The sequence below is a fragment of the Microtus pennsylvanicus genome, chromosome 4, assembly GCF_037038515.1.
Source record: "Microtus pennsylvanicus isolate mMicPen1 chromosome 4, mMicPen1.hap1, whole genome shotgun sequence".
NCBI lineage: Eukaryota > Metazoa > Chordata > Mammalia > Rodentia > Cricetidae > Microtus > Microtus pennsylvanicus.
This window is the reverse complement of record NC_134582.1, coordinates 108,818,852-108,831,594: the sequence shown is the minus strand read 5'-3', so window position 1 is coordinate 108,831,594 and position 12,743 is coordinate 108,818,852. Positions and strand designations below refer to the sequence as shown.

The 12,743-nt window shown below is 37.2% G+C and overlaps 1 protein-coding gene across 1 annotated transcript; it reads right to left on the bottom strand.

Moving 5' to 3' along the window:
- Nucleotides 1-2,234: 2,234 nt before the first annotated feature.
- LOC142848900 (small ubiquitin-related modifier 2-like) lies at nucleotides 2,235-2,802 on the bottom strand. Its single transcript, XM_075971075.1, has one exon. It carries the CDS (start codon nucleotides 2,698-2,700, stop codon nucleotides 2,413-2,415), a length of 288 nt encoding a protein of 95 aa, XP_075827190.1. The 5' UTR covers nucleotides 2,701-2,802; the 3' UTR covers nucleotides 2,235-2,412.
- Between the last annotated feature and the right edge of the window lie 9,941 nt (nucleotides 2,803-12,743).

Genomic DNA, 12,743 nt, shown 5'->3' with positions numbered 1-12,743 from the left:
AGTACATCCCATGTTCATCTTTTTGGGTCTGGGATACCTCACTCAGGATAGTGTTTTCTATTTCCATCCATTTGCATGCAAAATTCATGAAGTCATTGTTTTTTACTGCTGAGTAGTACTCTAATATGTATATATTCCACACTTTCTTCATCCATTCTTCCATTGAAGGGCATCTAGGTTGTTTCCAGGTTCTGGCTATTACAAATTATGCTGCTATGAACATAGTTGAACAAATGCTTTCATCATATGATAGGGCATCTCTTGGGTATATTCCCAAGAGTGGTATTACTGGATCTTGGGGTAGGTTGTTCCTGAATTTCCTGAGAAATCGCCACACTGATTTCCAAAGTGGTTGCACAAGTTTGCATTCCCACCAGGAATGGATGAGTGTGCCCCTTACTCCACAACCTCTCCAGCAAAGGCTATCATTGGTGTTTTTTATTTTAGCCATTCTGACAGGTGTAAGATGGTATCTCAAAGTTGTTTTAATTTGCATGGAATCTGGCTTTATTAGAAAGCCCATTGTCACATAGCACCAGCTAATCTCCAAGATCTGGTTTTTGTCACCACTTGCTTTTCCAAAGGCAAGACATTGTATTATGTACGTATTTTCTCTAAACATCCCCTCCAGGAAGGACTAACTATAAGGAGAAACTTCTGAAGTTGAGGAGGGTGAGAAGTTTAGAAAGTTCCAAGGTCATTGCTAAAGGTCATAAAAAGATAGTGATGGGGAAAGGAGTCTGTTCAGTAGAGCTAACTGCAAGTTGTACATATGCACGCTAGTGAGATAACGTCCATGCGTGTCACCCACGCTGGTGTAAGAAAGTCGCTGCTTCACTTAGCAGGACTCGGGTGGACTCCTTACTCTGTTGTCAGTGCCCCCTCTGTGGAACAGACAGAAATGTCCACCCAGGAAAATTCACTCAACCTGGAAGTAACTTACTGTTTTTTGTTGTCTTTTGTTACTTTCATCTAAATCTGATATACAAAATTGTTCACACTTTGTTCTTGTTTTAGGTCGCATAATGTTGGTCCTTCAAATTATCTATAAGTAACATAGAGTAAGTTCATCCTATATATGGATATATCTATAAAATTTATACAGAATGTTTGGAGCAATTATTTGAAGATTTTTAAACCAAATCAATGATAACAAGAACATGAGACGAAAAACCCTAAGATATAGTGTATTATAGAACTTGTATTGAGTTTTTTCTTTTTTGCTCTTAAATAAGTATTCCTTCATCTGGGTTCAAGGAAATCAGAAGCCTGCTGGTAGGAACTGACACATAAAAAGAGAGCTAGAGAAGCTGTCTGGTTATGGCTCAATCTATAAGAGCATTAAATTCAAGTGCTCAGATGGGCAAAAACTCTGCTGCCCCTACTTTTGTATCTTAGCTCCTATTCTCTTCCCGGAGCTTCTGTTTCAAGGGTTTATGGTAAATTTCAATTTCATTTCCTCCTCTCAGTCTTCCTGTTTCTTACCCCATGGTGAATTGAATGAGAATGGACCCCATAAATTTATATATTTGAATACTTGGTCTGAAGTTGGTGGAACTGTTGGGAAAGAATTGGGAGGTTTGGTCTTATTAGAAAAGGTGTATCAGGCTAGAGAGATGACTCAGTGGTTAAGAACCCTGCCTGCTGTTCCAAAGGTTCTAAGTTCAATTCCCAGCAACCATATGGTGAGCCACCACCATCTGTAATAAGATATGGTGCCCTCTTCTGGCCTGCAGGCATACATGCAAGCAGAACACTGTAAACGTAATAAATAAATAAATCTTTTTTTTTTTTTCATTTTAAACAAGATGTTTATTTAAACAACAAGATGATTGACTTGAAGGGAAAACTACCTAGGATCATTTTGCTCAAGAGTAATTTATCCCTACTTAAAGACAGATTGCCCTACATGTAACAGCTACGTACAAAAAAGTTATAAAATTGTCCTTGGTTTTACAATGTTAAATGAAAAACATTAAAATTCTCCAATCGAACAATGTATGCAAGGATTTTGTGGTTGGGTTCTTTTGTTAAAACATTGAGAGCAAAATAACTTACTGGAATATAAACATAAGAGCTGATGAGCGAGCCACTAATGGAGCAGGGGAGTATTTTCACAGAACTGTACTTTCCCCCAGACCACCTCCATCTGCTGTCAGTCAAAACACAACATTGGCCATTTAGTTTTAAAAAGAAAAAAAAACAAAAGAAAGAAAGAAAAAAGCGCAATATGCTTGTGCACATACACCAGTTACTTTATGTACAATAAAGAAATGGGGACAGGGAAATGAAAGAATAGAGAAAACTATACTGTAGTAGTCAGGATGTGGTGGAACCAAATTGCGGCTTTCTAATTGCGAATGTATTCTTGGTCTATAACAAAATTCTGGAGTAAAGTAGCAGGTTCCCTTTTTAGTAGACACCTCCTGTCTGCTGCTGGAACACATCAATCGTACCTTCATCCTCCATTTCCAACTGTGCAGGTGTGTCTGTTTCATTGATTGACTGCCCATCAAACCGGAATCTGATCTGCCTCATTGACAAACCCTGCCGTTCACAATAGGCTTTCATTAGTTTACTAAGTGGTGTGTGCCTCTTAATTTTAAACTGCACCACAGAGCCATCCTGCCCCGCCACCTTCAAATTAATATGGTCGTTGTTCTCGGTCTTGACTCCTTCCTTAGGTTTCTTGTCGGCCATGGCGAACGCCGGAGTCTCCTCAGCTGCCTCTTCACAAAAGAGGCATCAGGTCTGCACTGAAGGAGCACACAGGCCCCACCAGGAGCGGCAGAAGAAGGAGGCGGCAGCGGCGGACAAGGCCAAATACATAAATCTTTAAACAAGCTTTGAGGTTTTCAAAGACCATGCCATTCCCAAATTAGCTGTCTGCGTCAACGGCTGTGTCTCAAGGTGTGAATTCTCAACAGCTGTTCTACCATTATATCTTCCTGTCTGCTGCCATTCTCCCTGCCATAAAGGCCATAGACTCTAATTAAAATTCTGAAGCTGTAATTCCCAAAAGATTCTTTCTTCTATAAGTTGCCGTAGATAATGCAGTTTATCACATCAATAGAAAAGTAGCTAAGGCATATCTCAGTAAAAGTGCTGCTGTAAGAAGTGTAATACAGGTAAATGGAATCTTATTGTCTGAGTTATAAGACAATTATAACTTAAAGTGAAAAGGGTCAAAACCTAATTATAATCAATAGTCCTATATTTTTCTTGAGACAGTAAAATATTGAATCTAAATAAACAACAAAATGTTGAAAACTGAGTTATCCAATAAGAAATCTGTGAGACTGCATCTTCTAATAATATCAGAAGGTATACCCATAAAGTCCCATAAACATGACCACCCTAATGTGAGCTTAACCAACATGTCAAACTGAATGGGGAAAGCCCATTAGGTCTCAACCCTACACAAAGAACTACAGTCAACTAAGGAAAGCTGGGAATGGAGAAGTGGTTTTCCCTAGAAAACAGCATTCTCATTTGTTGTCCAGTGCCAAACCGTCTGCCCTGAACACATACATATGCACTTCTTAATATTATATGGACTCAGAAGGCTATATTTAGAAATATATATGTATGTAAAAATGCAAATATGTGTGCAAGAACAATTACTGAAAAAGTTCATAAATTTGAAGGAGAGTAGGGAGGAGTACAAAGGAGAGTTTGGAGAAAGGAAAGGGAAGGGGGAAATGTAGTTAAATGACAAAATCAAGAATAAACAATAAAAAGAAGTATTGTGGAGAAATAATAGATATATATTTATAAAATTGAATAGTAAAATATCCATGTAACTCTAAAGAAGAAAAGTCTATGAAAATATTAATAATACACTAAATATAAATGGTTTAAACATACCAATTAAAATTTATAGCTTATCTGAGTGGGTGAAGTTTGTGACCTTTAATGAAGATGTAAAAACATGTTGGGTACAGAAATTACTTTGAATACAATTATAGAGATTAAAATGTAAAAGATGCAAAAACAAATATATTGAGGACAATTTCAAGTTCAGCTGTAAGTTGTTGGATATTAAGTGAACAATAATCTCAAAAACCTGTACTGAGGAGATAGACGGAAATGGTATCTGAAGCTGAATAGGTCCTGAGTAGCTCAAGTCACAAAGTAACAAATCATGAACAGGTGAGACTGGAAGGCATCTGACATATATGATATAACATGATTTCTGAAGAGTATAAACCAGTTTGGATGATTTCCCACCATCTCATCTTTCCATGGACCCCCTTCTTGTATATTAAATGACCTCCTTTACTTAACATTTGAGTAACAAATATGCCTGTGAGTAAAAACACCACTCTATTTAGCCATGTTGTGATTACCATGTCTGTAGAGTAAAGGCTGTTTGTTTCAGCCTGTTCTTCTTCAGATGAAGTCTCCTTGTGGAAACTCATCATTGCTATGCTTTAACACCCTTCTGTCAGCACAGACTAGTTACCATTCTTTTCATTCCCACATGGCCTTCTCATCCATAGACAAAGAAACCTCCAAATTAATGTTACAGAACAAAATGTTCTCTGTTTTTTCTCCTTCTAAGAATGTGTTAGCTTGTATCTTGCCTGAACTGAGATATTAAAAATGATGGGCAATTTAAGTAGGTCAAGGTCAGGATCAATATAGAAGCAACTAGACTTAGTTTTTTATACTGTCACAGAGTTTTAGTAATAGTGGGTTTTCTATAGAGAAAGAAGTTAAAGAGAATGTCAGAAGTTATGTATGTAGTCTCAAAATTATTCTTTTTTTGTAGAAGAATTTTCATGTACCCCATCAAAACACCTGTGCTCAGGAGGCAGAAAATCACTAGCAAATCAAAGGGCTACTTCACTGTCCTTCTCTGTCACTATGTCCCTTACATGACTTCTTCCTGCTAAAATAGGTTAGTTGTCTCTGACATGGAGACTTTAGAGAAATAAAGCACAAAATAAGCCCCCAGGGGAGGAGAAAGGAGCCTCAGAAAGATTTCTGCAATGGTTTACAAGACCTGAAAATAGAGTGCCTAGCCTTAATAATATAAAAATAAGACCACCATGAAGAAACTGACACTTACTGTTTTGATAAAAGTCTCACCTTCTTTCAAGAGTCCTTAAGTTCTGAGCTACAGGAACTTTAGTCCTTTATTCTGATAGATATCAAGTAGACAAAAGACTCAAGTAGACAAAGGCAAAATTTGCACGCAGTTGGCCATGAATACCCTTTGTGCTAGAAGGCTTGGTTTTGGAAAATAAAAAATGAAGCCACCTGTCTTTTCTAGCTAGATGTACTGTCGATGCCCTGCTTGAAGAGACAATTACAGGCCAGTCTTCAGATCCTTGACCAAATTTTAGCAGTTGTAGGCTTGTTATTTGAAAGGAAGTTGAGAAGGTCATGAGTCTTGTGCATAGTCTCAAAATTAGTCTCGTTCATAAGTCATTAATTCCTTGCTCAATCCCCCACTGTCTTTCCACTGAACTCTGGAGAACACCCATGATCTTTAAACTGGCTTTTTCCCAAAGCAAACTGGTTTTGCTGTCCCTGGGACAGCTCATGTTCCTTTGAAACTTTGTTCTTTCCCCTGATACCCCATCCCCCATCCAACCCTGACAGACTGGCTTACATCTTCTCTTCTTTGAAAACCCAATTTTTGATAAAGAAGCAAAAAATATCAAAAAGCAAAATAAATATGGAAAAAAATCATATTTAACAAATGGAACCAGATCCACAGTGCTCCACTCATAAATTAGGACAGCACCAACCAATTGAGGCTCCTTCAATCCCTTCCAGGTCACTACTGCCCTTATATAGAATGTTATCCTCCTAAAACATGTTATTTGTGCTTGGCTGTGAGCTATGTGAGAGTTGAATTACACACTCACTTTTCTCTGTATGTCTTATTTACTCTAAATTTTACTTTAAGCATAATTGATACTGTTTTATAGAGCAACACATTTTTTTCATTCTCACTGCCTATAATTTTCACTAGATCAACATCCTAGATTTATTCACTTTATGCTGGGTGACATTTATAATATTTTCAGTTTGAAACTATTGTATGTAATGAAGAACTGACCACTTTTGCATATCTCCTGAATCCAGGCTGCTATTTTTCACATGTGCTTTAAAATTTTTAAACTTTATTCCTTTATAATTGACATAAAATCTGCACTTAGTTATGGTAGACAGTGTTTTATCTTGGTAATTCTCAGTGTTCAATGATCAAATTGTAGATACTAACATTTCCTTCCTGAATGTTGATTTCCTTGTGTTAAGAACTTACAAATTGGCTGGAGAAATGGCTCAGTGGTTAAGAGCACTGGCTGCTCTTCCAGAGGTCCTGAGTTCAATTCCCAGCAACCACATGATGGCTCACAACCATCTGTAATGAGATCTGGCGCCCTCTTCATGCGGGCATTCATGCAGGCAGAATGTTGTATACATAATAAATAAATAAAATCTTTAAAAATAAAAGAACCTACAAATTTTCCTCTAGTTTTCTGACATGTAAAATTAATTTTAGATGAGAGTTATCATACCTCTCTTCTAAAGAGAAATGTTTTCCATTTCACGCATTACCCCTTTGTTGTGCCCTGTCCCCACCTAGCGTCTAGTGATCAGTTTTCTACTCTCTACTTCTGCATACTGAGTCTTTTGGCTTCCATACATGAGTGAATGTGTGCAGTGTTGGTGCCTCAATTATGTCATTTAATATAGTGTTTTCCAGTTCAGTCCTTGTTGATGAAAATTATAGGATTTCATCATTTTATGGCTGAATAGTACTTTATGTATAGAAACTGCGTAGTACTTTGTTGTGCAATTGTCTGAAACTACTTTTTTATTGCTAGTCATTTATGCACACAGCAGAGGCTACCAGTGGTTCCCCTCCAAATCCACTTTTTCTATTTTCTTATAGTATTATATTCTCTGATGCTGTAGCTAAGGATATGGATACCTAGAAGGAGCACTACATTTCCCAGTCTCCCGGATAACTGGAAGTAAGTTTGGATGTGACTAAATTCTGCATAACATGGTGTATGTAGAAGCATCACAAAGAAGATAACAAGCACACACTGAAGAGACAGAACCTCAACAAACTTTGCCTTTCTAGCTCTCTTCTTCCATTGTACTCTCAGAGAACATGCGGTCAGATTGCAGCTTCAGGGGGATGCCCACAAAGCTGGAATTTTTGTTAGGATTGTATATGTCCTAGGGTGCCTAATTGGGTTTTGTCTTGGAAGAAAAATGAAAGGCTTTACATTTCTAAAACTATAATTGGTTTTCCCCTCTTATAATTGAGATAAAGGCTACCTTGTATAATTAGTTTCTAATTGTGGCCAGCGTGCACTGCACAGGAATAAGCTTCCCTTCATAGTTCTATGCATCTATAATAAAATTCACTGTAAGTAGTTCCCTTATATGTTCACTATAAGGGAATAAGAACTATTCCCTTAGCGTTTAAGAATATGCTAGAGTGCAGATACATTTCCCCCTTAAATTCAATAGGGATCAGCTTGTCAAGTGTCTTACATTTTAAAAAAATAAACAACCAGAATAAAACAGCAAAAGAATCAATGAAAAACTCTAAATCTCATCTTCTTGTTTTTAAGGAAAGTAAATTAAGTTTTAAAAAATGTTATTCTTTAACTTTTTGGTGTGTGTGTGTGTTCACATCATGCCAATGTGCATGTATGAGAATCAGAAGATAGCTTATGGCATTATCTCTCTCCCTACACTGTGCAGTTTCCTGGGGTCAAATTCAGATCCCCGGGCTTCTCAGCAAGAACCTTTACCCAAAGAGCCATCTTGCTGTCTTATAAAGTTTTCTTTGAAGAACTTATTTTCTTTCCTTTTTGTAAATTTACCCTTCACATACTTTACCAACTTTTCTATTTTGAACACTATAATTATTTTAGTCCTTTAATTGCAAAATATTTTCTATGTTTTAAATGCGATAGAGAGATGCTTCTTCATTGTTAGAGAGTATGTAGCATTATTTCACTTCCTTCTTGCAGAAGAAATTTAGACACAAGCACAAAGGTTTCAAAACATTAAGTTAATGATTTGATTAAATTGTGATTGAACCTATTTGCTCTGCAGGAGGCCAAAATAATTACTGTAAATATTGGGTGTATTATCAAGTCATAGAATTTCTGTCATTCATTAATTCCTGCAGTCTAAGAACCATTTTTACCTTTATATTATACTGGTTTACACTCAATATTTTTAAAGAATGTATCAAGTAAATTTGGAGAACTCTTGCCTTTATTCGTTTAATTTGATTAAAACTAGTTCATGAGAACCTTTAATTACCATTTTATTCTTTATATGCTCCCTTAACTAATTTTTAATTTATTTCACTTTCTGAAATTACATCAGTGGCACAGAATTTATATTTAATTCTAATCTGTGTATTTTTTTTAGCCATATTGCATTGGGAACAGACTTATAACAATACTGAATAATAATCAGTTGAATATTTTATGACAATGACTACTCTTGCACAAAGTAATCTCTTTACTAAATCACCACTGTGATGTTTAAAGTGGTATTTTAATTAATTTGTAAGTTCAAATTAAGATGGGATTAAAAGCATTTGTCTTACTGTTTTATACATTACGTATTATTAATTTATATATGTATACACATACATATACAATTTCTACTTGACCTCCTAAAACCGTTATCATCATCATCTGCACTAGGCTTCATAGTTCACTTATGCAGACACTTAGACAGTTCTGTCTCCTTTTCCAGTATAACTTACCTCTACAATTTGAAAAAGCACATATACTATTTTCTGTTTTCCTTCCTGTGATTTTAGTTTAAGCTTTGAAGTAAGCCGTGTTAGAAAAAAAAGAATATTAAAAGATTATAAATAATAAACATGAGCTTCCATTTCTGGGCTGTGAATCCCAAATCTAATTCAGTAGGTCCATAATAATGTTATTTATTGGTGCCTGTATCTTGGTCCTTTTGCAAGAGCCTACTTCAAACCTTGAGACAGAAATTGAAAACAAAATTTACACAGGGCAACACTGCAGATTTCAATGTTTGGAAAGCTCTGTACAGACAGCAACAGGACTTGGAAACTGTTTCACAGTCATAAAGAAAATATTTTGGCCCCTCTGAGAGACGTTCCAGACACTAATTTGAGTTTTATCCTAGCTACAAAATCATTTCAGGTCAGCAAAAAGGTCACCACACTGGCCAGAGTTCAGAATGAACATTCATTTGAGATTTGTGAGGAGGATCCGGATCTGGAGCCTCTGTGGACAGACCTTGGACTTTTTGGCCATAACTCACTCGTTATTGATACCATATGATACAGTGACATCCGATGCTGTAAGGGCGGGGCTTGCTGCCAACACACAGACCTTTGTCTGGAGCTTTCTGGTTTTGGCCTCTCATATAACAAACTCATAACTTTTATTTTTATTTTTTATTCCTCCAAGGAGAGGGGTGTCAGCCCTTTTTTCAGTATGTAGTTATTTCAGACCCAAATGAGCAATATATATATATATATATATATTTTAAATTTTCAGAAACTAACACTTTTAAGATGAGATGGTAGGAAGTAACCTTTTGGTCCTTAGTTTATCTCCAAGAGAAACTTTAAGTCTATTTTTCTAAGAAATCACCAGATTTATATAAATTTAAAATGTTAATGATTGAGAGACTTGACTAAACAAATAGCTTTAAGAACCTGTTCGGATGGCAATCTATTCTGAAGATAGTAACCCTGCCCCAAGAGTTCAGATCAAGCTGTACTTTATTTCTAAGAATAAATTAATAACATACACATATACATAGTTGCAATGATGTATTGAATTCAGTTGGAGGAAGCAAATAACTCTTGGCACATCCATTTATATTAGCTATTGGCTTATTGTTAACACCAACATTGTGGTTTTTGTTGTGAGGTGCCAGTTGAACTGACCCTTACTTGTTTCTCAAGGATGCCCACATATTTGTGAGGGTTCAAGTCATTTGTCTGACTCACTTGACTTAGATCTCTCATCTCTAAGTATATCAGTTCAAACACAACCAGGATATGAAATGAGAATGTGAAGGATAGTCTACAGTGGGGCCACCTAGTGGGAATTCAGATAGGAATATTTCAGGGTTAACCATTTGACTATAAGGGATAAAGGTCACGATATCTTGGCAGTGTTTGGTTAAAGGAGGAATATATTGCCTCATATTTCAGTATGGTTTCTAGGATAATTCAAAAGAAGGTGCTATATCAAAGACGTTGACAGTGAACAGGTGTTACTACTGGTGTTCTTCCTAAGGATCATAGGGAAGACTCCAAAGCCTCTTCTCAGTCGCATCAAGGATACAAAGCCTGGACAACCTTCTAGCCCTTTCCTACTACAAAGCCACTTGTGTGCTCTATCCCTGATCTTACTGAGCACATGCATTATCCAGGTGCATTGTGGGAATGTTAGAAAGTATAGACCACTTAAGCATACTTATTTAACAACTCAAGTTAACTACAGATGTCTTTCAGAGCCAAAGGTTCTTGTCACTGCACCTGTGTAACAAATCACCCCCAGATCAGTGGCAGGAAACTGCATAAAAAGAAACCTGCTTTTAGAGATTTTGCATGTCATCATTTAGCCAAGGCACAGATAATATTTCTACTTATGTCTAATAACCACACCCAGAGCATTACGTTAGGTGGGAAGACACAATGACAAGGTTAACAATTCAACTGGGAGTAGGAATCGTCTGGATGTCTCACAGTGTCTGATAGCTCATGCTGACTATTGGTAGGGCCCTCATATGGTTCACTGGCTAGGTCATCTATGAATGACATCTGTATGCGGCCTAATATGGCCATCTTTATAGGACAAAGCAGCTGGGTTCCGAGAGTAACAGTCCTAAAAGACGAGTACAGAAAGCAGGTGTTCCTACAGCCTTCAAAGGTAACTGGCGTCTCTCTCACTATGCTTTCCTGTTAGAAATGTCACAAAGTGCTGCCACACTGACAGGGTATTGTTTTCTTTAGCCACGGAGGACAAAAAGACAGAAAGGGCTGTCCCGTTTATTCATCTGTTGCTCATTGAAAAAGTTTTATGGCATATACAGAGGAAAAAGTAAGAATATTGTCCTACTTTTAAGGGACCAACCAAGAACCTATAAAAACTAGATGCTGGTGTCTCACTGTAGCAATTTCAAGAAGAGGAATATCCTGGGATGAGTAACCATGGTGAAATTCTTCTTTCCAGGCCCATATTTGAGAGATAGCAGATGAAGCATCAGGTTATATCTCTTTATAGAGATCCCTACAAAGCAAGTTTGAGAAGAGCCCTCTCCAGGGGCTTACTGTTTGGTGGATGTCATGGGTAGTCTTCATTTGCATCTTCACTGGAGTTACAGTCACCTAAGACTTCTGGAGGAATCTGTGCAAGTTTCCCTAGAGATTTGCAAATGGGAGAAAACCAATTCTGAATGATGGTGATGCTAACCTATGGGGGAGAGGCCAAGCAGAATGGGAGGGGCAGTACAGGAAGCCGAGCATAGGTAACACTTTCTCTGCTTCCTGGATGCCATGACGTGAATCATTCTGGTCTGTCACATCCTCTCTTCCATGACAGAATGAAACCTTAGAAACTGTAAGTCAAAATAAATCCTTCGTCCCTTGGGTTGTCTCTATAGAGTTCACTGTTACAGCACACAAAAGAGAGAGAATCTCGTAAGATGGCCAAGGATACAGGACAACAGCTTTGCAGAACCATCTCACTGGGGATGTCACTCAGGACACCCAGAAAGATCCAGCATCTTCAAGTTTGCCTCCTACAGAAATTGCCATGGCTGACAACAAAATAGCCTTAACCCTCCAGTCCTGCAGCATGATTCAAAAATATATACTCCCCCCGATGCCTTAAAACAGCCAAAATATTCGTCCAACAGTGCAAACGTTTAGGGTGTCTCACCTTGGTTTAGGGGGAGAATGCATGTGAGATCTATGAAGTCCTTGTGTGGTTAAGAGACACGGAAGGCAGTAGCTATACTAGACCAAAATACAGACCAGTAAGTATCAGATAAATTAGAAACGCTAAAATTCAAAAGGGAAGCTGTTAAATTGCCCTTGTAAAGTTGAGTCATTCCTTGTTAGCAAAGTTCCAATAATACAGTTTTCAGTAATCACCATCTTTAATATCAGTTCTCTAAAATATACCGTTCAGATTTTGATCACCATGGCATAATAATTATAAAAAACTTGCATAAATTTGGGAACTTTCCCATGTATTTTTAATCAATAAATTGCTATGTTTGTAACATGTGAATCATGCTCAGACTAGTCAAACACTTAGTTCAAAAACTGTCAGTGATTTGCTATCATTTGTTTATTAATTCGGCTCTCATACTGCCTGATAGGAAAGTATGTACATCAGGTTTTGATGAATATATGAAGTACCCCAAGGATGAAGGTCAATGAGACAAACCTGAGAACTGGAACCCTCTGATAGTCAGTTCACAAGTCAGCTCTGAGAGGCTAAAGATATTTAAAAAGCTGGCAAAACATTCTGGTGTATCCAAGATCAACATTTGAATCAGCAAACCAAGTAAAGACAAGATCATCCTCATTAATATAGGTAAAAACCATACAATATAATGAGGAAGTAGAATCAGGGAAATTGACCTAAGCTGAGTGTCCATTCTTCCTTACACTTAGACAAGAAGCAGTCCCGGTTCTCAAGCTTTTGGAATTGGATAAGGACCTGGACCATCAATGG

Bases quoted from the DNA above. Each gene is read 5' to 3' on its own strand.
- LOC142848900 (XM_075971075.1), bottom strand. From the start codon at position 2,700: ATGGCCGACAAGAAACCTAAGGAAGGAGTCAAGACCGAGAACAACGAC.